This window comes from Zonotrichia leucophrys, chromosome 17 (assembly GCF_028769735.1).
Source record: "Zonotrichia leucophrys gambelii isolate GWCS_2022_RI chromosome 17, RI_Zleu_2.0, whole genome shotgun sequence".
Lineage (NCBI taxonomy): Eukaryota > Metazoa > Chordata > Aves > Passeriformes > Passerellidae > Zonotrichia > Zonotrichia leucophrys.
The window spans coordinates 10,584,078-10,610,741 of record NC_088186.1 but is presented as its reverse complement, the minus strand read 5'-3'; the positions used below and the strand labels follow the sequence as shown (position 1 = coordinate 10,610,741).

The 26,664-nt window shown below is 49.5% G+C and overlaps 1 protein-coding gene across 3 annotated transcripts in view; it reads right to left on the bottom strand.

Moving 5' to 3' along the window:
* ZNF618 (zinc finger protein 618) overlaps positions 1 to 26,664 on the bottom strand; it is a 149,844-nt gene that overhangs the window by 46,835 nt on the left and 76,345 nt on the right. For 2 of the 3 annotated variants that reach the window (XM_064727378.1, XM_064727379.1), the window contains exons 3-5: positions 22,587 to 22,843; positions 15,376 to 15,453; positions 8,710 to 8,748 (exon numbers count right to left, since the gene is read on the bottom strand). In XM_064727378.1, coding sequence (XP_064583448.1) covers positions 8,710 to 8,748; positions 15,376 to 15,453; positions 22,587 to 22,843 — 374 coding nt within the window. Of the gene's footprint in view, positions 1 to 8,709; positions 8,749 to 15,375; positions 15,454 to 18,422; positions 18,519 to 22,586; positions 22,844 to 26,664 lie in introns of all 3 variants that reach the window. The other variant, XM_064727377.1, reaches the window with a different exon arrangement.

Genomic DNA, 26,664 nt, shown 5'->3' with positions numbered 1-26,664 from the left:
TCTGAAGTTCCATCTCAAGTGGAAAAGTCCATTAAGCTCACACTGTGGAGTTCTGCATAACACACAATAAAGACAATTTTATTTTAAAGCCCCTTCTGGAGTAAAAATGGCTTGGCTGGGAACACACCATTCATCTATTTCACAACTGCTTGGATTAAATGATGTAGCACTGAGAGTTTCATAAAAGAAAAGCAAACCTCTCTTGACTTTTTCCTACTCATTTGTCCAGGACTAGAAATTCTGCTCTTACTGTGATTTCCAGATGGGAATTCAGATGGATTATCACTGCCTGGTTTCCAAAGTGAAAAGAAGAAGTGCTACTTAAATGACTGAGCAGCATTAAAGAAGAGATCTTGACTCCATAAAACCTCTTAATGAACAAAATGAAATTAAATTAAGCCAGGGGGATGCAGGACCCTGCTCCCCAGAATCACCTGAGGCAATCAAGAACACCAACCCTGCTTAGACTGAAAGGAAAAGGTGTCAGGAAGGTGATCCCTGGATTCCTCTGCCTTCCTGGTTAGGAAGATCCTCAGGAGGGAAGCTACTGAGAATTAAAATACAGAAGGTGTATGGGTTTGTTTGCTATTCAGGTTCAACACTGCTGAGATGCCAACAAGCAGCTGAACAGAAAAAGGTCAGGCTGAAAGAAGAATTTGGAATAATCTCTGGTATGGCTGTTGCACACCTTTTCTATTGCTAAATTCCAACCCACATGGGAAGGTGCAAAGTGCATCACTCACTGGATACCACCAGGGATATATTTCTGCCTTCACTAAAACTCTCCTGGCATCTTGAGGACAAACTGAGGGATGACCAGAACAGTCTGGGATTACTAAAATTCTTATCCTCTTTTTATTGAAATAAATATATTTTTCTATAATTTTCCTGCCTAGGAACTCTAAGAGATTTGTTTCCAAATATTAACATCCAGATTTCTGTAAGGATGGTCTATTTGGGCAGCAATCTGAGAAAGAATTGAGAAAGAAATATTAGCAATTTTCTACATAATATCATCTGAAGATCACAGAATTTTAGGCAACATGAAAGCCTCCTCTTGTAAAATCTCTGATTAAAACTACCCAGAGAGACACTGCTCCTCTCCAGAGCTATGGAACTGCAGGGCTTGCAGCACATCAAAGCCTCCAGTGTGTGTCCTGTTCCTGAGTGTATCTTTAGGACTTGGATGGAAACACACTGGATATCCAGGAGCTGTTCCCAATTTCACCCACCTCAGACAGAGGACAGGTCACAGAACTACAAAATGTTCTGGGTTGGAAGGGACCCACAGGATCCCCCAGCCCAGCCCCTGTCCCTGCCCAGCCCCCCCAGCCTGGGCACCCCTGGCAGCGCTGCCCAAAGGCTCCTGGAGCTCTGGCAGCCTCGGGGCCGTGCCCATTCCCTGGGCAGCCTGGGCAGTGCCAGCACCCTCTGGGGGCAGAGCCTTGCCCTGAGCTCCAGCCTGACCATCCCCATATCTTGGGATAACTACCTCCAATACCTTGGATTTAAAACTCAAAATTTGTCCACACTGCAAATTCCTGAACTAAATTTCTTATTATTTTCTTAATTCTTCCTCCTCCACTGAAATTTATCATCCTTGGTCTCAGCCCATTGGTCACTTACATGTGCAGATCTTGTTTGGCAAATGGGAATCTAAAGAGACTTTGCTTACTTAAAATGCAAACACATTAGGAAAATAAAATCCATTTTTACAGTTTTCCCCAAGGAGCAGGAGAATTATTAAATAAGAGCACTGGGAAAATGAATCAGGCAGTTGTAAATGATTCACAGGTCACCATGGTGGCTGCACGTGGGTGTGCACACACACAGCACTCACTGTATCACACTTTTCTCTGGGGAAGTGGCAATGAGCACAACAAAGCAACTTCCTGGGCTTTGCTCTGCTACCCCCCAGAAAAGTAAAAGAATTCAAAAGTTAATTTACTTTAAGGAAACATTTATGTTGCAAATTAATCAAGAAGCAGAGATGCTAAAGGTTCTTCCTCAACCATAAATTAACACCAGCAAACCACCTCCACATCTTCCCATCCCTGTCAGAACTTTACAAACACCATATCCTGTATGAGTAAGGTGTGGGCAAGAAAACCTTAATTTTGACGATATTAATTTCATGGTTTAAATTCACAACCCTCCAAATGTTTTTGCACATGCAAGGCGTTAGCACTGTGCCTCCACAGTTAACATTTGCAAGGCATATTCCAGCCCACATCCCTGCTTCTAACCTTTCACTGCTTTTCCAAATAAATTCCTTCTCAGGCTGAACTTTCTCACACTTAGTCAGAGCCCAAAGGGGAATATGTTTTTAAAAGATCAGATCAATCTTTTTTATTTATGGAGTTCTGAAATATTTACTCTGTATTCCATCTTGGAAAAAAAAAATAATGCCACTTCCTTTTTTTTCCTCACAGTAACTGCAGTGGAAACACAGATAAACATGGATGTACATCTGTGCCCAGCTGGTGAGTTTGAGGGCATCTGGCTGAGAAACTGGAAAAGAAAATGTTCTGTTTGCTGCCTGCATCATCCTCAGACCCAGTGAACATTAGTGACCCCCTCCCACCAGCTGTCCTGTCTTAGCCCAGCACCCAGCTACACACAGTAAGTAAGAGCAGCTACAAATGGGGAAGAATAAAGTAAATTCAGGATGTATTGATTTAAATATATATATAAAATCAAATTTTCAAAAGTACTTCTTCTGAAGATCACTTTGGCACCTCTTGCCACCCTATTTATCCTTAAAAGCAGTTCTTTTTAACCCTGTGACACTGCAGCAGGTGCTGTGCCATCCCTGCCTTCCTTGGGATTTGCTCCTCAGCTGCTCATCAGGCTGTGTGGTGGCATTGTGTGACAAATTCCCACATTTTGCTTCTCCTGCAGCCTGAGGGTGGTCTGAAACACCCAGATATCCTCACCTGTGAGATGGTATTTGTGATTTTCAAAAATTACTGCTAAGCAAGGAAAAGGGGCCTAAAACAGAAAAGCCAAGAGACACAAAGAAAAATCAGGTTGTGTTATTTGGGATCAGTGGGGGTTTTGTGGGATGTGGCCCGGGAGTTTGCAGTCTGTGGGGCTGGTCACAGTGAGCAGGAATGTTCTCTGACAGCTGCTCCTGTTTATGCCAGGATTTCAGGCACAAGAGAAAGAGGCTGTCAGGGATGCTCTGGGCTTACACACAGGATCTGTAGGCTGGGCTCTGAAGCATCTCCCAAAATGGGGAGGTCACTGGAGAGCTGGGCAGGATTCACCTGCTGCCAGGCTCAGCACTGGGATCTGCTTTTGAGGAGCAGCACAAAATCCAGCTGTGCCTCTTGAACAGAGCTGCAGGTACACAGGAACAGGAAATGGAGACAGAGGGGCTGGGATCTACCAGCAAACCACCATGAGTGGAATTCCAGCAAACCACCATGAGTGGAATTCCAGCCTCCAGCAAATGCACCTGGATTGCTATAGGAAGAACTGCAGCAGCCCAGGCATGGAAGCAAGCAGAGCAGTAGAACTGATTGCAGTGGAGCTCTTTTTGTAGTGGAGCTCTTTTTTAGTGGAGCTCTTTTTTAGTGGAGCTCTTTTTCCACGCTGTGTTCCTGCCCATCCCCTGTATGGTGTCACAGTACAGCCTGGGAGCACAGCCTGCTTTAAACTGCACCTTGCTTGTGATGGCCCTCAAAAAAGGTGTCACCAGGGAAAAATCACACTCAACCCCCACTGTCAGCAAGCTGTCCTGATTCAGCCAGCCTGACTGACATGCTGGAGATCAAGGCTCCTGAAAGCACCACATCCTGATTTTTCCCACTTTTAACAGTGCTTTATTTAAAGAACTCAGGCATGGCAGGGCTCTCCCCTAGAATATCAATCAGCACTGCTCCCCGAGTCTCTGGAATTCTCCCCTGGAAGAAGAACACTCATGAAGTTGCAGACCCTAACCAGACATACCTGAAGTTAATACATCAGCTGTATTTTGAGGTACCTTCAGCTTTTAGCAGTCCTTCCCTGCCCACTTCCCTGTGCATTTTCTGGTTTCTTTCCCAGGGCACAGAACTGTAATCCAAGCGTTGTGCCCAGCACTAACTGGGCTGCAAGCCCAGGGACCTGCACTTTATTCCACTGACACTCACCCATTTGTTGCCTCTGGCAAATCACTTTCTTTCTGTCCTTCTGCTTCCTGCCTGCCTACAGAATTCCAAAGTCCTCTGGGGAGTGACCCCAGGCTCAGCCAGGCAAAGGGCTTAGAACTGCCATGGACTGGGAGCACTACCTGCTGTCTCTGTTAACATTTGGTATTTTGGTATTGAAAGGCCTTTGCTGAGGTGAAATGAGGCAAGTGTCATATAAACATTTGCCAGAGCAACCTGAGTTCTGCCCTGGGCTGGTCTGAAGAGGGAGAGCACTGTAAGAAAGAGCAGCAGGGAGCAGGCAGAGCAAAGCTCCAGTACCTACACACACTCAGGGGAACTTCATGGGCAACCCTAAAACTCAGCTCCCCTTCAAGCTCTGCAAGCCAGTTATGGTTACTCTGAGGATGCTCCTGTACATAAGCTCCTCTTTTCTGCAGAAAAGGATGGCACCACTCTCCAACAGGCTGAATGTTGCAGCCACAGAATCACAGTCCCAGATGGGTTAGGGTTGGAAGGGACCTCTAAAGATCACCTTGCCATGGGCAGGGACACCTCCCACTGTCCCAGGCTGCTCCCAGCCCCAGTGTCCATCCTGGCCTTGGCATCCAGGGGCAGCCACAGCTGCTCTGGGCACCCTGTGCCAGGGCCTGCCCACCCTGCCAGGGAACAATTCCCAATTCCCAAGATCCCATCCAGCCCTGCCCTCTGTGATTCTGTGCTTCTGTAGCTGTGTCCCCAACCTGGGACATGTCACTGGACACCACCCACTGAACACAGCCCACCCCAGAGCCTGGCACAGTGCAAACACCTGATCAGGTGAGAGGAGCTGCTGCCTCTGCCCTGTCCCTGCCCCCACAGGGCTCTGGCCCCCCTCTTACCCTGGGTTTATTCAGGACCTGTCCTGGTGCCAAGAATGTCCTATGGAATGTGAGCAGCAGGAGGGAGACTGTTTGTTCCAGTTTGTAACTCCCCTAAACATGACTGGAATTCTCATGGAGAATGAGAGCACAGACCCAGCCCAAACACCTTCCCTGAGCACTTCCCAGAGCCCAGAGCAAACCACACAGGCATATGAGCATCTCAGAAAAGATTTCCAGACTCTTCTATGGGAACAGTCAGTGACCAGGTGTCAAACTAGCCACACCTGTCTGGAAAAAGATATTAAATTGAATTTTTTTTTCAAAATCACCCTCTTCTCTTCCTTGTCCCTGCCAGTTAAAGTTGGTAGCAGTCAGACAAGTCTCTTTAACGCATTAGCACTGTGGGTTGCATTGTTTTATTCTCTCTCATGTGGGAATTGTGGTCTTGGACCATGAGCCAAGGCTCAAAAAGGAGCTCCCAAAGCCATGCAGCCATGTCCCTGTGAGCACATCCTCTCCTCACCACCACAGAGCTGTGGCTCTTCAAGAATGCATCCAAAAAAATAAAGGGAGTCCCAGAGACACCATCTATTGACTATAACTCCCAAAGACTGAAAATAACCAACTAAATGCAGCAGTTTTTCCTCAAGTGAGTTTTCAAAGTGCTTTCCCAGCTGGAAAGTCTAAACACCACTGTCTCCTCTTTAGGCAGGCAGTGAACAAACAACAGCTCTCAGCTGAGTCCCAGCTGGCCCCACAGCTCCCTTCCTCCCTGGAAGAAAAGGGCAGGATGGGCCCTCCCCAGGAGCCCCTCAGAGCTGAAGGCCAGGGCACATTCCAGCACAGCCTCACCTCCAACAGTCCCTCATCCTCCCACAGCCCAGGCTCACTCACACACCCAGACTTTGCTTCCCAGCACAGCTCCAGGGCAGCCCAGGGAGCACAGCACAGCAACTGAGCCACAGCCCAGGTGCTCTGCACAGGCAGCAGCTGAGATGTCACCTGGCACTTCACCAACACTTCCCGGGTGACCACTGGTGCCTGTGAGTAAGAGCTGCCTCTACCAAGTGACCATGGAGAAAACCTGATCAGCTTTTCCATCCCTGCAGTTTGTGATGTGCACACACATCACAAATGTGTGTAATGTGCTGTAATGTCGTACAATGTAGTTATTGTGTGAACTAATCCAGGGCCCCACTGCTGGGCAAGGGACTCCTCACTCACAGGTTCAGGATGGATGTAATCCATGCCCCACAGAGAAGCACAGGAGAGAAAACAACACCTTCCTGTATCCCTTAAATACTGAGAAATTTTGGGAGAGGGCAGCAAACCATGCCTGCAGAGACCATGAATATAGAGGTTCCCAATGAGATAGAAATAGCAGAGGAAGATTGGAACAATGCAGACATCTGTAAGGGAGAGGGTGTAAACAGCCAGACTGGGTCACAGAGAAACAGCAGTGCAGCAGTGGGCAAAGCAAAAATAGCAGGAAAGCAAAGATAAATAAGAAATTCCTAAAATATAATGAGGAGCAAACAGACTGACAAGGAAACAAGAGAGCCATTGAGTGGAAAAATGAGAAGAGACATGCAGAAGCAACGAGGGTAGGCCAGGGATTTAACCCAGCCTCAGAGGGGAAGGCACAGGGAGAAAAGAAGAGAGCTGAGTTGTTTCACTGCAGCATGAGGAGGGAAGAGGAAGATGGCTCTGTCAGGAAATTACAACCATGTGCACTTAGGCACAGCAGCACTGGCCCAGCAGTCCCACATCCACTCTGCAGGACAGGGGACATGTCCAGGCTGTCCCTCCAGCAGGGCATGGCCATGGTGGATCCTTCTTCCCCTTTCCCTACCCCACCATTCACCAGCTCCCAATTCTGCTGCCTGGGTTTTGCCTCCATCTCTTTCAACTACATGTGACTATTTTGGGATATGAGTGTGGCAGGTAAAAAGTAATTCCTGCACAAAGATGGAAGCATTTCCTGCCCCTCCTACTGCTCCATCTCCAGTGCCACCACAGCATCTCCTTGGGAGCTAGGAGTAGGGAGCAGCTGCTTCTTGCTTTTCTCTCCCAGACTTCTGTCCATGATGTTCCCTTCTCCCCCTCTCTCCAGGACCCAGACACCACAGAAGAGGCATTTACATCCACAGAAATCCTTCTATAGCTCCAACAACATCGAGTCTGCCCACACAGCAAAGGTGTGAGCCCTCATGTCTTTTTCTCTCTTCATGCCTCACTCTGCCCTATCTTTTCCAGCCAAAAAAGTTCCCACAACAGGTGGGAAGGGGAGAAGCTGACTTACAGAAAAAACCCAAATCTCTCTTTGCACAAGGTGGTTCCCAAGCTCTGTCAAAACTACCCAACACTCAATCAGCAAGCCCAGGATGCACACAGCCTAGCCCAGAACATAGCCATGGCTGCCAGCAAAATTCAGAGCAAGGGAGCCAGGAGATGAGCCTGGAAAGCCTCAAAGTAAGTAAAACACCAACAGGCAGCTGAGCAATGACTGCAAGAGAGACATCAAAGGAGGTGACAGGAGCCTGGGAAGGAGTTTCCATGCACAGAGCTGGACTCTGTCAAGGGAATGGAGAGCCCAGCCTCCCCTGTGAGCAGTACACTGTGTGTACACACTGATGTGGGATGGCTGCTTGCTACTGAGATGTTTCAGCTCAGGGCTGAGGATCTCCATTCCCCACCTGCAGTGAAGTCAGTCCTGCTTCCTTTTGCAGACAGAAAGCCAAGACCCCCCTATGCTAATGCCAACTGTTCACCTATCACAGAATACAGTGAAGAAAGAGTTCAGAAAAGGTAGTCTGGTTGTACTTTTTATTTTTCTTTACTATTTATCTAACATTTCTGTACCCACCCAATGTAAGTTTGGTGCTTCCAAGCTGCTGTCTGCAACCACCAATGTTGGGAACTTACCTTTCCAGTGGGAACCATGGCTCTCACCTAACACATAGCAAAACCCAGGTGGGCAGAGGCCTCGGGAGATCTCTGGTGTGACCTCCTGCTCAAAGCTGAGTCTGCTCCAAGCTCAGTCCTGGTCACCTGGGACTTTACCCAAACAGCTCCAACCTCTCTTCTCTCCATTCATGCCCACTATCTCTCAGTTCTCCTGTCATCGGGATCTGCCCGGCTCCACCATCCCACCCCTCACGGCGGCCATGAGCGTGTCCCAGCTCCCTCTGGTGCCACCTCTGCCCCGGCCCTTTCAGCCCCGGGCCGGCTCTGGCTCTCCCTCCCCGGGACTGGGGCACGCACCCCAAACTGCAGGTTTAGGGTTTAAGAACCATACAGGGCTGGACGCCGCTAGAGGCTGGCGGTGCCCTGCCCTCCCCGGCAAAGGAGGCAGAGGGAGCTCCGCTCATGGTCCCCTCACAGCGCTCACCGGGCAGCTCCCGGGGCACCGCACCCCCCTCGCGGGCGGGACAGCGACAACCGTCTGAGCTGGGCCGTGAGGGGCGCTCCCGTGCTTGACAGACCCCCAGGCCGTGAGGAGCGGCCCCGCCGTGCCGTGAGAGACCCTGAGCCGTGCCCGCAGCCCCGCCGTGCCCGCCCGCTCTGCCCCGCCGCCTCCCAGCGCCGCCATCTCCGCGGCGGCGCCGCCCCCTGCCGGCCGCCTGCGGTACGGCCCCGCCGCAGCCCCGGCCCCGCGGGGCCCTCGGGGAGTGGGACCCTCGCCCGGCCCACCCGCGTCCCGCTGTACTTACTGCCTTGTGAGGCTCCTTCCCCTGAGGCAGCTTCGGTGTCTGCAAAAAGAAAAAGCAGCGCTTAGATCCGCCGGCCGCGCTGCCCGGCCCCCACCGCCGCCCCGCTCGCTCCCTCGCTCTCCGCTCCGCCGCTCTGCCCGGCCCCTCACGGGACGGAGCGGGCCCTGAGGGGCTCACCGGGACCGCGAGGGCAGACATGGCCAACAAGGGCTCGTGGTCATATAATGCTCTGGGCTGGAAGGGACATTAAAGCCCATCTCGTTCCACCCCTGCCATGGGCAGGGGCACCTTCCACTGTCCCATGCTGCTCCAAGCCCCAGTGTCCAGCCTGGCCTTGGGCACTGCCAGGGATCCAGGGGCAGCCACAGCTGCTCTGGGCCTGCTCACCCTGCCAGAGAACAATTCCCAATTCCCAATTCCCAATATCCCATCCAGCTCTGCCCTCTGGCAGTGGGAGCCATTCCCTGGGTCCTGTCCCTCCATCCCTTGTCCCCAGTCCCTCTCCAGCTCTCCTGGAGCCCCTTCAGGCCCTGGCAGGGGCTCTGAGCTCTCCCTGGAGCTTCTCCTCTCCAGGTGAGCACCCCCAGCTCTCCCAGCCTGGCTCCAGCCCTGGAGCAGCTCCGTGGCCTCCTCTGGACACAATTTTTTAACAGGCAAGTGCTGTGAACCAGGAAAGCGAACAGTGGACAGTGCCCCCGGCTCAGCTCCCGTTGGATTTGGCACAGCCGGCTCCACCACCGTGCCTGCCCTCCACAGGCAGTGATGGCAAAGACTCCACGAGAGATGGGCCACAAGAATTCCCCCAGGGTAATTCTATCCTGAAGGCAGGCTGATTCTATCCTGAAGATTCTATTGCTGAAGGCAGATGGGAAAAGAAGGGAGAGAAAGCTCCCTCCACTGTCGTGTGTGGGACTGCAAGAAGCACGCAGCAGAGATCATGTTCAAGCCCTAAATGAATGCAACAGGCAAAGCTGCGAGCTGGAAAACAAACCCCAAAGTTACAAGTCAAGTATCATAAACAATTAGGATTTCCAAGCCAGTTTGAAGTGTTTCATATTCATCCTAAATTACATATACTGTATGTCACATTATCTAATAACTGCGTTGCAAAATATTCCATATGTCTGTTGGAATGATGCTTGCACTGCACTGGAAACCACAGCTGCAGAATGGCACAGCATTTTTGAATTAAAAATTTTCAACCTTAAGTAATGAGCACTGTTTGCATTTAATTTCCTTATTTCTTCAAAATAATAAAAACAAATGATTGTGAGTTTGTGAATTTGTACATTTCTACTTGATTAACCTGCCTGATTAGATCATTCTTCTAGGCAATGGTATTAATTTGGCACGACTTCATAAACTCAGGGGCCAGATCAGAAACCCTCAGTGATACTGCAGAACCTCGAGAGCAAAGCCCAGGATTTTTCCACAGTTGCTACTTGTTTGAATTCTCACCCACCATTCAAGGAAAAGCAGCTATGGCACAGTAGATTTATGCAAAATGCTGTCCTGGCGTTCACAAGCAACACCAGGACAAATCATAAAAGATATGCACTATTTAAATAGCTTTAAAAAGTACTTTAGTCAAATTTAACAAGAATCAGGCAAGACACAAAATTTGAGGAACAGCCATTTCTGAACTGTGTCAAGAAATGTTGTTACTCTTAGTCATAGATAGACTAAAGTATTCATGAATTTAAAAATTACCAACTAAAAATCCCCTTACAGCCCACTCTATATCACCTTTGAGGTCAGACCAAGTAATTCCAGTTGTGAAACAAAAGACAAATTTCTGAGAAAGTTGCAAAAGTCAGTAAGAATAGGGAGGTGGGAAGGGAAGCTGGAAAATGGGCCAGTTAACTCCTCTGTCCCAAGAAGCTTTCTTCATTTCATTTGAGTATCTGCTGCAGACTGGGAAATGTGCACAGGAAAATGGCTCTTGGGATGCAGGGCAGAGGGCAAAAAACCTCCCCAAAATAATCTGATATTCTCAGCAACAAATAAACAAATGAACCTCAACTTTCCATGGCTCAGGAACACCATCTCTCCTCTAGTTTTCTAGTCCTCACCTCAAAATCCTTTCAGTGACAGAACCACTTTAACTCAGACTCCAAAAAATGTGCGCTTTGGAAAAAAGCGTTTTTCCATATTCACCATTTGAATGAGTCATCTTCCTTTTCATATTTTTTGAATTGAGCAGAACCCATTCTTGGAAAACATTAATCTGAAACTTGAAAAGCTTTGAGAAGTTTTTTAACTGGTGAAACTCAAAACTTGGCCTGAAGAATCCAGCCCTGCTCAGAGCATCCAGGATCTGTTCTGGTGAGGGCAGCTCAGCCCTCGGCTGGCACAGCCCTGTGGGGAGGACATGGAGAGCTGAGGGGCTTGGAGGGAGGCAATCCAACAACTTATAATGTAAATAAGTAATAATGGAAAACAACTTGAGCAAAATCATCAGTCAGCCCAGAAAAGCTTATCTGGAAACAGAGAACTTCCACCAATTCTTGGGTTAGAGGCGATATATCCTGCGAGGGTTAAACTTGAGCCTTGCTCTTTTCTTTCTTTGCTTTTGGAAGAATTCTCCTTTGGGTACAAATCTCCCTTGCTTGGCCTCAGCCCAGAGGTTTATAAATTTGCTGTTTGAAAGTCTAATAAAGCAATTTCAGCCTTTTTTTTTTTTTTGGTAGTTATCTAAAAGTGAAATAATTTTCCTGACTCAAAACATGCAGATGCTTTGCTGCTCATGTTGCTTAAACACCACCCAACTGTACAAAGCAGAACTTTCTAGCTGACTAACTCCTGAAGGCAATCCAAACCTTTTAATGACCTGAAAAACCCCACACAGCTAAAATAAAAGCACCGTAAGCAAAACATTTTGAAGCCCTGGGTTGCGTGTAGGCGAAGCAGTAACATTTGGGACAGAGCCTTCCATCGGCACCGGGAACGCGCGGCCCCTCCGCTCCAGCTGAACTCCAGCAGGAGAAGGAGCCGGGATCCTGCAGGGCTGCACAGCAGCTCACAAAGGAGCCTTTCAGCTCCACGACATAACTTTTTTGTTGGGTTCCTTCTTTATTTCATTTGTGAGTTTTGGGGAGGCAAAGGGGAAGGAACACAACCTTTTCCTTTGTTCCTCGATGAAACATAGCGGGGAAGTTTCTTACCTACATTTCTGGTTCTTTGCAGAACCCTTACACGGGGATTTCTGTGCCTGGATCTCGGCTTTTGGGGGAAAGCAGAATGGGAACTTGTTCCTGCAGGGCAGCACGTCCTGAAGCAGAGCTGCCTCAGAATTCTGCAAACTGCCAGAGCACTCGCTGCCTGAATTCTCCAGCCAATGCTCAGCACCACAGGGAAGGCTCAATAAACAAAGAAAATGCTCTGTTTTATAACATAAACTCCCCTGCTTCTGAAGGCAGACAAGAAAAGAAATCAGCCTCAAGAACACGGGTCACCTCCAACGCAGCTTGTCTGCCACAGGGAGCTGGAGTGGAGGCAGGTGCAGCTATAAAAAAATCCAGAAAATTTCTCAAAAAAATGCTCATTGCAAAGAAGAATGTGATGTTGCCAGGGCGAAACTCTTCATGTGGAACTGAACAGCTCAAAGGATGAGAAGACAGTAAGTTCTGCACAGGGCAAAACAAGCAGTGGATAAGGACAGATTGACTGCACGAGCAGAGAGGGTGACAGACCTTCCCCCTGCTGTAAGGCTCAGGTGGGCCCTGGACACAAAAAACAGCTCAGAAATAACCCAGATCAAAGCAAGGACAACTAGAGGCCCCCAAATGTTGCATTTTGTGGCACTGAGTGGTGACAGACAGGCTGATGACACAAATGTTTTGTTCTGCCACAAAGGTCCAAAGCAGATCAACACCAGTTTCTCTGCTCTCTCCTGGCCTGAGCCTTTTCTGTCTCCTGCTCTGTCACCTGCAGCACCACCCCAGGGCCCATTAGTGACACAGGAACCACACAGACAAGCAGAGAGCAGAGGGGTTGGGGTGTATCCTTCAGCAAATCACAAACAGCAGCTATTGCTGCTGGAATGGCCAAAAAACCTAAAGAGAAGAAAGGAGCCTCAGTTTGTTCTAGCTCCTGTGATGCTGAGCTGGGGAGTCTCCCAGGACTGGGAAAGATGTTACGTGACTGACGGGTGGCCAGACCTTGGGAAAACCATGGCTGGCACCATCCTGCCAAGAGGGAATCCAGGTTCTGCCACTGCAGTCCAGCTCCCCCCTTTCTGCCCAGCCAGAAAGAAATGACTGAAAGATTCAGGACTGGAGTTTCTGGCAGCTGAGAACTGCACGGGCTGGGCCAAGGGAGCTCACATTGCAGTGCTTCGAGGAAAGCAGCCCTGGGAGAGCTGGCTGCCAGTGCCCTGGCACTGGATCTGAGACACAGACTGGAGATCACTGGAGAACAGCAACGTGCAGGGTACATCCTCAGTGCAGCCATCCCACCATGTTATCCCACGTTTGTCCCCTGGGGCAGCACCAGCCCCTTCTCTCTGTGAAGCCTTGGGGCAATAAAAGCATCTTTCACAAAAATCCCCTTCACTCCCGCAGTCTTCTGCCATCCCAGCACCATTCCTGGTCCAGTCCATGCACAGCTCACACTGGATAATACCACACAGGGCTTCCCTCCAAAAAATCCTTCCTTCTTTTTCCTACCCGTCCTTAACCTTTCACTGCAGGTTATTCCTCTGCAGCCAGGCACACTCTGCCCACTGCCTCAGCTCCCCACTGCCAGAGCTGCATCATGTTTGCAGTTTCCTTCCTTGCTGAAGAGTGTAGATGAACAAATAACTCATTTGTATTTTTATTGTCTTAAAGCAATTTGAATGCACTTTAAATGTAACTACTACATGAATCCACTTACAGTAACATAAACCAACACTTTCTGAGTATCACAGATATAAATTCTGCTTCTCCATCACTGATGTGAGAATTAGTGATAAATTTCCACATTCAGAATTCTGAAAATTTTCATCTTCTGCAACTACACATGACAAAGACCTTGGAAGCAAAAGGTAAAGTCATGTCTCCACTGAGTTCATGTCAAAACTATGGATATCAAATGTACAGGTCTATGATGATGCACCCATATAATTTAATATATTGCTTAATTTTATTATCAAAATATAAATGAATACAAATTAATTAGATCACACACTAGGAGGTGACATCATACTAACAGAGTTCCTAAAATTCCAGCTGAATTAAAGATCCCATGGTGCTTGGGGAAGAGAAGTAAAATAAAAGCAACCCTTGTCCCACATTTAAATACTACAATTATTATTGCAAAATTGTTGCAATGCTGTGATGTAATGGTGAAGCATATCCCTGTTATTTTAGGTTTTTTTCCTTAAGCCTCAGAGTGAAGCTACTTGAACTACATTTAAAGGACTTTAAGGAATTTTGTTGGTATTTGGAAAAGAAATACCAGCATGGAAAAACAATTCTGTGTATCCTGAAGTACAGAAGCAGCTCTGTGATATTAAACAGCACACAAGGAATATGCAGCCATGCAATTAAGGATGTGTTATGAGACTGTGACAAACTCTGAACACTTCTCCGCTGTGCATGTGCTGACTTTTGAGAGTTTGAGCATTTAAAACTTGATATTAGCCTTCATTATTCCTGGATTTTCAACCACTGGTTACACCTGAGGAGCTAAAGCAGGTGCTCCTGCCAGCCTGGCACAGTGACTCCAGTGCTCACCTCAGGGACAGGAGACAAACCCAGAGAAAGGCTCAGGAGAAGCTGGTTTGCAGTCCCTGCTGTTCTGGTATTTCAGAGCTCCAAATCCTGCAAACTACACTTTGATTGAATAAACCACCTCAAACTTTCACATTTCTGCAATTAAGCAACATTGGATTGCTCAGTCTTACAGAAACCCCAGATCAAGCCACTCCTGACCAAGCACGAGACCTTTCACACACACAGTGCATTTGGGAAGTGACCTCAGCTGACAGCAGGGGCACAGGGGCAGCTCAAGGAGCATTTTGATTTGAACATAAAAATACAGCAGTCACAATGCCCATATCTGATTTATATCCTACCAGGCTGACTTCTCAGGGCTGGATGGAACTCCCAGCTGGGCAGGAGTACAGAGCACCTCAGGGAGATGCCACCACACTGCTGGCACTGGGACCTGCCAAGCAAAACTCTGTGATCTGAGCACACAGAGATGCCCCTCAACAGCCCTGGGCAGTAAATACTGCCCTGAACACAGGAGCTGCTCCTGACCTGGGGAGAAATATTGCTGGAGTTAAGAGCCACAAAGCTGAGACAGCCCCAACGTTTATCACTGGGCCCCTCTCAGTGGGAAGCCCAGAGAAGAATTACTGGTGGCCAGGGAAGCACCAGAGCAACCTTCAGGACCTTCCTGAAAATAGACCTAAAAACACAGAATATCCTGGAGGGGACTCTCCAGGACCATCCAGGTGTCCAGCCCCTGTCCCTGCCCAGACCCCAGCCTGGGCACCCCTGGCAGCGCTGCCCAAAGGCTCCTGGAGCTCTGGCAGCCTCGGGGCCGTGCCCATTCCCTGGGCAGCCTGGGCAGTGCCAGCACCCTCTGGGGGCAGAGCCTTGCCCTGAGCTCCAGCCTGACCATCCCCTGAACCTGCATTATCCCAGGATTCCCGAGATTGCAGCAGGACTGAGATACCTCTGTGTGCTCGCACGTGGGTCTGGAAACAGTTGTAATACTTGTACTTCTTCCCACATATTCCACACTCGTAAGACCCTGAAAAACAAGAGAGAGAAGCACACATCACCATGAGAGATCAGGGAAAACAGCCTCCCTGCACACTGGTCCATAAACTGCGAGCAAAAGGGTGCACTTGACAGCAAAGTCATTTTTGGACTGTTCATGGAGATAAATGCAGGAAATCACTCTCCCAGACACTATTCTGTCTGTCAGCCTTATTTAAGATTCCTTGGCATATTACCCTGAACTTACATTTTCAGTGTATCTTTTTAACTTTGCTAACGTGAAAGGGCCCCTCTCAAAATAGCCTGACTTATAATTTTATAATAATGACTAATGTTTCCTATGGACAGAAATAACCTTGAATTACTTTTCAGTAAGTTCCTAGTAGCTGGGAAAAAATCCTTTTCAACTGAAAAAAGAAGGCAATATGTTATCATGAGGCCTGGAGTTTTCAAAATTTCTCAAGAAATGCACAATGTACAAATTTCCCAAGAAACCCACAGAGATTTGGTAAATATCCACCCCGAGGAAACCAAATAGATACAAATAGAACTTTTGCCCTTTTTAAGGAAAAGCACATGACCACAGTAGTCCCTCTTCTCAATTTGTGTCTCTAATTCCAGAAAACACACATCTGCAAACAGTCATTTGAAATGAAACCAGAGGAAAAGAGCTGGGAGAACCATTTGTAATGATGAAGTTATGCCATGAATTTAGACTCTTTTGTTATTGAACAGGCAGACAGAAATTTCCTTAGATTTGTTACTTGAGTTGATTCAATCTCTTTTTTTTCCTACTGGACTTTGCTGCACAGTCTATAAATTCACTTTCCAGGCTCTTATTTGCAGAATGCACTGCATTTCTTAACCGTCCACCAGAGCTGTGGGACTGGGATCCCCTTGGTGCTCTTTGGAGAGGGTGAGAGCATCACTTGACTGAAGAGGAGGTGGGAGAAAAAAGGGCTGAATTAATTTGGTATGAATGCAGAATTTCATTTCCATGCACTTTTCCTCACACGACCTTGAAACAATCTTTTCCTGACCATGCCAAACAGCAAAACTCAGGGAGGAGCCCCAAACAAGAACAAAACCATTGACACACACCCAGATAAACATTCCCAAATGCATTTCACGGCAATACTCACCTGGAGCTACTCAAAGTGAGCTCTAGCCAGGAACTAGCCAGGATGCTGTCTGAACACACAATGCTCATTGTCCTTTTTCCCCTTCCCATGTCCCATTCTTACATTTTGGGAAGAAAACACCCCCCTGAGAGTGTCAGAGCCCTGAACTCCCTGCCCATCACTGATAGCACCACCTGGGGCTGTGTCCTGGGCTGGGGAGGCTCCTTTGTCACTGATGCTGAAAGAGGCCACTCGTCACAGTCCGATACACCGGAGTACCCAGCTGAAAAAATGCTCCCATACTCTGATAGCGCAGGCACTTGGCTGTATCTGATCTGCTCCAGAGCATTTTTATTATCACAGCTCACTGTATTTTATAAAGATATCAGCTGTGGGACAGTCACCACCTGTGGTCACTCCTCACAGGCTGCCTGGTGAAACCTGGGCTGTCAGCAGGTCAGCAGCGTCTGCCAGCCCTCACTCACTCCCATGCTCAAGGACTGATTCTTTTCACCACCAAACTCCACAATTCTCTTATGAAACTCTTGGAGCTGGAGCCCCAAAGCAGCAGATGAGAGCACTCACCATGCCCTGGGCCCTGCAAACAGGAGCCCTGAGCACAGCTGAGGTTCAGCTGAACCAACAGCAGGATGTCACTGATGCCCACCCACATCCCAGCAGTGCTGGCTGCACATGGAGCACTGGGAAGAGTGGGAATGGCTCCAGAGGAGGCCACTGAGTTAATCACAGGGCTGGAGCCCTCAGAGCCCCTGCCAGGGCCTGAAGGGGCTCCAGGAGAGCTGGAGAGGGACTGGGGACAAGGGATGGAGGGACAGGACACAGGGAATGGCTCCCACTGCCAGAGGGCAGGGATGGATGGGATATTGGGAATTGTTCCCTGTGAGGGTGGGCAGGCCCTGGCACAGGGTGCCCAGAGCAGCTGGGGCTGCCCCTGGATCCCTGGCAGTGCCCAAGGCCAGGCTGGGCAGGGCTGGGAGCAGCCTGGGACAGTGGGAGGTGTCCCTGCCATGGCAGGTCCCTTCCAGCCCAAAGCATTCTGTGATTCTGTGAGTTGGTGCAAACAGGTCAAAAACAGTGAGGGGCTCTAGGCTGAATTTTCTTTTCCATTTTTATTGTATTTCCTACTTCCTCTGGAGACAGTCTATGGCACAGAAATGCACTGTGCAGCTCTCCAAGAAGGTCAGCTGTGCAGGTAACTGTGCAGTGCCTTCCCTCTGCACTGTGAACCCAAGCAGGGGCTGCAGCCCTCGTGCAGGGGCTGTGCTGGACACCAGGGGCAGGAGCTGAGGGACCATGTGTGCCAGGCCAGGGCTTCTGTGCAGGTGTCCTGGGGCTGCCAGGTGTCAAGTGGAACCCAGGGAAGGTTGGATTCAACTTTAAGGGGGACACCTGCACTAACCCTCTTCCCACAGGTGGTAGAGCAGTGGCCCAGGAGCACAGGGACTTGGGGAGGGTGTGAGGGAGCTGTGTTACAGACCTGAGGCAGAGACACAGCTCAGCAGCCACAGCTGTGTGCTCAGCTCACCACAGGCCCTTATGTTAGAGAAAGGAGGGGTGACTTGCCAAAAAAAATGGGTTGTTAGAGGGGAGGAAAGGTGAAGAGGAGGAAGAAGGACATCACTGTGTGTTAAGGCCTTGCAGAGAACATGCCCAGGTGGCCTTGGACACCAGCAGTGAGGTCCTTGTCACTCAGGGTGTGTCATGCAGGTGGGGAAGGTTTGGGGTTAGTTGGTGCACTCGGGTGGGCCAGGCTTTTCCTGAGCCTTGCACCTGGAATCTGGGCAATGCACCCATTGCTTCCAGAGCTTCCTTTGCTCCCTGAGCCCTGGTTAGACTTTCACACCCTTCCATCACATACCGGACGTGTATCTCAATGCATGGTCAAAAATCCAGGTCCCTGAATATCGATTTCGTGTATATCCAACGGAAGAGTCACGTTCCACTGCTTTTCCATCTAAATTGTGCAAAAAGAAATCAGAAAAAAGCCCTTAAAGTGGATGCATTTCCAAGGAATAATGATGGCTGAAGCCTATTAAAAATTTCCAAGACCCATCTGTCCCTGTGGCTTCCTGACAAGATGTCAGAGGTCTCACAGAATTTCTTAAGGCTTCTGCAGTACTATTTTACCTCACCAGGGAGAATCCAAAGTGCTCTTGAATTTCATATGCTGAGCAGCTCAGCAAGTGAAATATCAGCACCATGGCATGAACCCAATGTGTGCATGGGAGGTGGACAGAGAGGCTCAGAGTAGAAGGATTCTCTCTTCACTCTGTCTCAGAAACATTTCTGATTTAATGCATTACTGGAAAAGTCCTCTCCAAAATGTTCCTTGTAAAGCACCAGATTGGGAGAGCAGATTGAGAGCTTAAGGAGTCTTGTATCAAACTTCTGATCAGCTCACAGATAACTCAGCCTTCCAGGACACAAATACTGATCTGATGCTATTCCCAACAGGAGGAAATGATCCACATGTGATAAACAGTCTCCCCCTCTTTTTCCCCAGTTACAACACAAGTGCCTTTGCTTTTCCTCTCCTCTCCAGAAAGCTCCATGGGACTTCTGTGCCTGTCTGCCCTGACTTCCCTGCCCTGATAAGTATCCTTGTGCTGGGGCTCTTTAAGTGCCCCTGGCCTGAGGTCAGCACGTGAATCTTGCCAGAAGAAAGAAGTGAAGAACAGGGAATGTGGCACCCCTGAGCTGTGCAGGGCAGGAACCCCCACCCCAGGGCTGGGACACCCGGGGTACCCTGGGGGTGCAGGGGATCCACAGCAGCTGCAGCTGACAGGAGCCAGCTGAGAGCCAACCTCTCCTCTTGGGATGCCAGAGAGGGACCCCACAGGACTGAAAGACTTCTGTGGAAAAGCAGCTGAAAGGAAAATGGCCCAAACCCACCAACAGCTCTTTGGCTGGGGACTGTGGCCACTGTCCCCAACCATCCCACCCAGTACAGCCCCTTCCATCCCCCACAGGGTTTGGGATGCTCCACATGGATGGAGGCAAAGTCTGGAGTGCTGGGAAAGACAGGAGCTGGTGCAAACAGGAGGCAAAAAACACAAGGCCTGGTTTGATGTAAACACTGCAAGGGAATAGCAGCAACTGAGCTGGGAATCCCTTTTATAAATTGCTCCAAGTAACAACTAAAATATAAATAGAGCAGATGTGTGACTCAGAAAAGAGACGTAAATCTTGTAATGTGCATTTCAGCCACGTCCCAAGGCTGAGCCCTGCAGGAAAACTGTCACTTGGAGCCACATGTGCCCCTCAGCACCCTGGTCCCAGCTCAGACACATCCCCCGTTTAACCAACTGTCCCCAGCACCCCCTGAAGGGAGACAGGCTGGGGGTTGGCAATTCCACACAGGAGAGGGGTTCATTCACTCCTCCGTCACCACTTCATCAGGATTTGCTATTAAAACAACCCTTTTCAACACCTCCAGTCTCAGCTGCCCCAATGAAGGTGAATAAAATCCTACCAAAGCCTTGCCTGTCTGCATGGAGGAGGGGATTCAGATCCAGGGCAAGGACAGCTCCTGGAAGTGCTGGGAGCAGCAGCAGAGTCACAAAGCCTTTGCTCCAGAGGCAGGAGGCACCAGCAGCATCAGCAGGTCACACTTCTGGGCTGCAGCAGCTGGAATGGCCAGTGGGGCAGCTGGAATGGCCAGTGAAGAGCTGGAATGGCCAGTGAAGAGCTGGAATGGCCAGTGAAGAGCTGGAATGGCCAGTGAAGAGCTGGAATGGCCAGTGAAGAGCTGGAATGGCCAGTGGAGCAGCTGGAATGGTCAGTGGGGCAGTGGCACATGAGGCACATTCCTGGTGTGAGGTAGCCTGGGGTGTGCAGAGATGGGCACAGTGCCTGTGTGTGATGCCACAGGGGACAGAGCTCAGCAAACACAAGGAGCTGGGCACCACGGGCTGGGCACACAGCACAGGACCCAATGGCCAGACAGAAGTTACTCAGAGCCACTTCCCCAAAAACGAGGGCCAGGTCAATGGCAGACAGGGGCACCTCCAGGGCTCTGTTCACAAAGGAATTGGCACCAACCCCATCACCTCCACACCAAACTGCCTTCAAAGAAGCCCAGGCTTTACAATGACCAATACAACGTGTGTTCCACTAGAAAATGCCCTTCCAGACAGAAGCTCTCCAGTTTATCTAGCCTTCAACCACCACTTGTGACTGGTCAGTGAATCTGTCCGTCTCCCCACAGTGTCCATATATTGTGAGTGTCCCTTCACACCAGTCTGTCCCCAACACTCCACAGGGAAAACACAGAATCACAGAATCATGGAACAGCCCGAACTAAAGGGACCCACCAGGATCCCCCAGCCCAGCCCCTGTCCCTGCCCAGCCCCCCCAGCAGCCCCAGCCTGGGCACCCCTGGCAGCGCTGCCCAAAGGCTCCTGGAGCTCTGGCAGCCTCGGGGCCGTGCCCATTCCCTGGGCAGCCTGGGCAGTGCCAGCACCCTCTGGGGGCAGAGCCTTGCCCTGAGCTCCAGCCTGAGCTGCCCTGGCCCAGCCCCAGCCGTGCCCTGGCTGCTGTCACAGAGCAGAGATCAGAGCTGCCCCTTGCAAGGAGCTGCAATCCTGCTGAGCTCTGCCCTCGCTGCTCTGCTGCAGCTGAACAATCCCAGTGCCTTCAGCAGCTCCTCACTGCCTTCCCCTCCAGTCCACCCAAGTCAGCCAAGAGCAAAAGCCCCCTCCCCACTGCACAGCCAAGCTCAGCTGGAAACCAGCACTGCCAGGGGACACTGACTGCAGAGCAGCTGCTGCTGCCCAGCCAGGAGCTGTGGGGAGAAGAGGGTCCTGTGGGACAGACACCCAAGCTGCAGATGCTTTCTCCAAGGGCTGGTGGCCTTGGCTGGAGGAGAAGCTCCCATTGCTGCCTATCAGTCATAGCCCCACCTCTCCCTCCCAGGGCAGCAGCAATCAAGCTTTGCCCATGTAAGGATCAAGAGTTGCAGAAGCACAAAAACTCTGAAAATACACAGAGTATTTCTTCCAAATTGTAAAGTCTTCATGTCAGAAATAGTTCTGGACTTCTTAGGCTTTCCCTAGACCTGCACAGACAGCACTGACCTCCTGCCCTGCTGTTCTTAGTGGCTGTCCTGTGGTGGAAAGGAGGACAGGAAGAACAACGATGCTTCTGAGACCATCACCAGCTAAGGACATCTCCTGGGTTTCCTTCCAGCAGTAATGATAATGTTGATAATGATCAACAAAACCCAGGAGGAAATCCAACATCAATTCCTCTTTTCTCTCCTCCTGCAGGACAAACCAACCCCAAGTGCAATGCTGGCAGCTCAAATCAGCCTTCTCCTGAGTCCCTTAAAGGAAACCTGGTCCAATTGCTCTTCCTTTTTATTCGCAAGTGTCTTTGGATCTCAGAGACACTGCAGGGACCTGCTCCAGGCCAGGGACAACAGAGACAGGGCAAGAGCAGTGCCTTGCCAGGTTCCCACAGGAAGCCCCTTCCCTGGAGCAGGAGGAGAGGACAGTTTGATGTTCACAGAAAAAAGCAAAAGCTTCTTCTCATCACAGCAGGAGGTGGGGTGGGGACAGGAAGCACTGTTTTGAACAGGGCACACCACAGCCAGCCCAGAGTCAAAAGTATTCCCACAACTGAGAAGTGATCAGGAAAACAAACAAACAGCAATCTGTAAAACCTGCTCTTGAGCTCAGACTCATTTACTGAAAGCATCCACACTCCTCAGAGCAACCTTCCTCAAAACATGCCGTCAGGTTCTCAGGCTTTCCTTTCCAAGTTCCTCATCTGTGTCACACACACCCCCAGCTCACCAGGTGCTGCAGGTGACTGATGGGCAAGTCCCTGAACATGCCAAAAGAAGAGAGGGAGCTTTTTGTTTCAGATCTTGGCTGAGCCTTTAGGGGCAGCCAGATGCAAACAGACACAGAAGGTCAATAATCCTGAGCCAGGACCCAAGACTGATGTTCACCCTGGAGCTGAGTGTCCAGAGCCTCCCCCTGTCCCCAGAGCCCCTGAGGGATGGTGGCCCGAGCCTCACCGAGCGTCTGCTGGTTGCGCACGCCGCCGATGACCACGCAGATCTCCGCAGGCACGTCCCCCGGCCCGTCCTTGATGTTCTTCTTGGAATCTTTGGTGTCATCCTGCCAGATCACCTCCTCGATGTAGTCATCTGGTACCTCTGTCTTCACTTTCACCTCAGTCATCATTCCAGCCTCTTCACTGGGGGAGGACTGAGATGTCACCGAGTCGGAGCCCTCGGCTTTGGGGCTCTGCGGGCTCCTCTTCAAACACTCCCTGAGGGGGAAAGAGAGGAGACAATGTGAATCCTCAATGGCAAATGCTCTTTTTGTCATCACCAGGACCTAATTCAAGGTGCTCTGGTTTATGCAGGTTACTTAAAAAGAAGTATATTAATGTATGTCTGCCATACATGATAAGTAATTAAAATTTAACTGGACAAAAGCGGTAAAATTATTTGCTAGTAATGAAAATAACCTTAATCATCACAAACAACAGTAGTGCTCATAAACACACTGGACCCCTAAAGAAGAGCACAGAACTTGCCCTGGTTGCCAGCAGGCCACGGGCACAGGTCCAGCAGTTCTGCCTGCAGGTGTTTTGCCAACACAAGTCCATACACACAAAGCCATATTCTCTGTGGCACTTGGGGACATGGGTCACTGCTGGACCTGGCACTGCTGAATTCAGTTTGATTTGATGATCTCCAAGATCTTTTCCAACCTAAACTAGTCTATGATTCCCTGACATTTTTAATTTGGAGCAATCTCCACCCTCCATCGCATCCTCTCTTTTATCCCTTCAAGCAACCTGACATGCCCTGGTATTCAGAGGCTTTACTGAACATACACAGTGCTGATCAAAGGGGATCATCTGGAGGATGAGGATATTTAGGGAAACTACCACATTATGGACAGATACAATTGTTTGGGATGACAGGGAGAGCCTGATAGAGGGGGAAAGGCAGAGGGGCTCCACTCTGCTCAGACCAGGTTAAAGAGCATGTGTTTTCATCTGGAAAGAAGAGCTGGGAATTTCTGGGAGAAAACAATCTAAAATATTCAAAACTCTTTAAGAAAAGGAAACTGGACACCTCAAGGCTGTAAAACAACATTATCAGGTGCTGTGTTGGGAAAAGGCAAAGGGGGCGTGAGCCCACTAGAGAAGGATGTGGAAATAAGCCAGTGGAGCTCCTTTAGCAGCACTCATTATGGACCCCCAATTTTTTATACTGGTTATTAATACACTCCACCATGCAATACAAAGATAAAATAATTGCTGGTTCAGTTTGTACAGAAATCAGAACTAAATATATAATGGCTCAGACTAGCTAGAAACAGAAACCACTGTGACATATTTAGAGTCATGTAAACACTGGGAACAGCCAAAGGCATTTGAAAATGTTTTAAGCAGAAGTAACAAAATAAAATGAAAAATAGGCTGAACTTATAGATGATCATTAGATTGTGCAACAGTGACAGTGAAAAAAACCATTTTTTGGAACATCATAAAGTTTGTCAGGGCAAAGTATGAATTACAGTGTTAGAGAATTACACAACTGTCAGTGGGTTCTGACACAGATCATGGAGCTTGCAGAGGAACCAGGATGGTGCAACTGCAGGTGAAAGTGTGGAGCTCCTGGGAGGTCAGGGATGAGGGGAGCAGAGGAACAGAGAGAACAATCCTCCAGTAATTACTGCCCAACCTCCCACACGGACATGGAGTCACTATTTCAAACTGGGTCAGGCACATCCTATTGCCAGAGATTTTATTATTCATCCCTTCATTCTCATTATGGAATGAAATGTACAATTAATAGCCCCAAACAGAGAGAATTAGCCTTGACCTGCCTTCCCACTCATTTCCTGCCTTCTCACATATACTCCCCCCTGCCATGCTCCCAAAATCATACAGGGCTCTTACAAGTGAGAAAGATGGATTGAGACAGAGAAGATGTGGTTGAGATCCAGACAGGCTTTATGGTAATATTATTGGGTGTGCCACAGGCCCATCCATCTCAGCCACCAGGGCATGGCTCAGCACCCTTCCAAGGGAAGGCAGTGAGCACAGAATACTCAGGGATCAGCAAAGCGTGGGATTGATTGCAGATCAATCAAACCCAGAGGGTGTGAAATGCAAAACACTGATAAAGGCAACAGTAAGGTAGATAGGAAAATGTTTCCTTCCTCATTGAGGGCTGTGGAGGAAGATCAAAGGCAGCCAGGGCAGTTCCCTGGGAGGCTGGAGGTGGGAGAGGCAGTGAGAGCTCAGTTATCCATGGCACAGCCAGGGACCTGCCAGTCCTGGGCAAAGCAACAGGAAAATCCAGGCATGAGCCAAGTGATCTGGGATTAGAGCTGATACCAGCGAGACTGAGGCTAGAGCCCTCTGAGGAGATTATAAAAGGGGCGAGGATACAAGGACTTTCTGATGATGCCAGCTTTGCATGGGTCACATTCAAACACAAACCAAATCAGCAACAGGCCCTATGCTGCAAGGCAAAGCTGTTCTCCATGTGCACTGCTCCTGAATAGAGAGGCATTTCCACAGGACTCCTGGAATGGTTGATGTGGTATAGATTTATTCATGCTCTGGAATTAAATTAACCACCACTGTAGCTAAAAATGATGGGTGGAGCCATGGATGGTTGGTTGGAGAGCAAAGCTGTGAACAGGACACTCCACCAGTGGATCCCTCTCTCCACAGCTGGCTGTGCCCAAGACCAGAGGCTGCAGCACAGTCAGACAAGTCCAGGACTGGGGATGCACCCCCATGGTACTGCAGCCACAGAGAGCCACGCTCTGAGCTGAAGGAATGACCACATTTTCAGTTCAGGTGCCCAAGATGGAAGGAAGAGATCATTTTCTCCCTGTCTGAAGCTGTGGTGAAGTCACTGCCCATGTGCTGCAGACACAGTGAGCAGCTTCAGGTTTCAGAGGTGATCAGGAAAGCTGAAGAGGTTCCAAAATGCAGCACTGAACTGGTTCAAGACTGGGAAAAGACACTTTATGACTCTGTGAGACCAAACTGCTCCAGTCTGTTTCTCACACCAAAAGGAAAACTAGAAGATTATTTGATTGCATCATCTTCATAGGGAGAAAATACTGTCTTGTCTTGGCAGGGAAGAGCTGAGTGCAAACTCATTGCTGGAAGCTGGAACCAGCTGAAATGAGGTCCCTGGGCTCAGTACAGACGTGCACTGGCCACACTTGGTCTGGAGCTGAGGAATATATAAATTATCAGACCAGACCAATGGACCCTCAGAACCTTTTCCCCTCATGCACGCTGATTTTGTGGATCCAGCTCTGCCAAGAAAGGAACTTCCCAGCTGGAATGTCTGCTCCTGGGTGGGACCTAACCCTGCAAATACTAACTGACAGCAATTCATTGCCCCATATGTTCTAACTCTGAGCAGATACCTGATGTGCAGAAGGACACAGCCCCAAATACTTCAGCACCTTTCTTCTACATGATTCCACGGCTCACAAGCCATGAGAGGAGCCTGCTGTTCCCCTCAAACACAAGTGAAACCATAAAACCAGCAGCACTGACACTCCTGGGAGCAGGGCTGAGCTCTCCAAAAGCCACTTGGTGCCTTAGCTGGGGCTGCACAGCTTTGCAGAGGAGGAGGAGGAGGCAGCAGTGGTGGAATCCAGCTCTCCCAGCAGGAGCAAGCATCACTTTCTTGTGGTCCCTGTGAAATCCAGGTCGTGCTTCTGTGGCTAGAGCAGAACCAGGACCAGTCAGCTCAGTTGCTAAATGGGATATAAATGTTCCCAAGGGTCCAGAGGAGAGCTGGGCTCAGGGATTGATCCTCATGGCACAGCAGGTCGAGTCTGAAGCCTCCTGGTTAGGCTGGGGAAAGAGTACCAACATCCCAGAGCAAAGCAGGAAGGAAAAGGAAGCCACTGACACTGGAAAGCTTCAGGCAGGGTGGAAAGGGGGACGTGCACAGCCCCAGCAGGACTGGTTTTCCTTGGAAGAGAGGAGCCATCACAGCCTCCCCCACACACAGCCTCAACCCACACATGCACTGAGCCAGGGGAGGCGACCCAGGGAAGCTTTAAGCTTCATTTCATTCCCACTCCTTTGGTCCT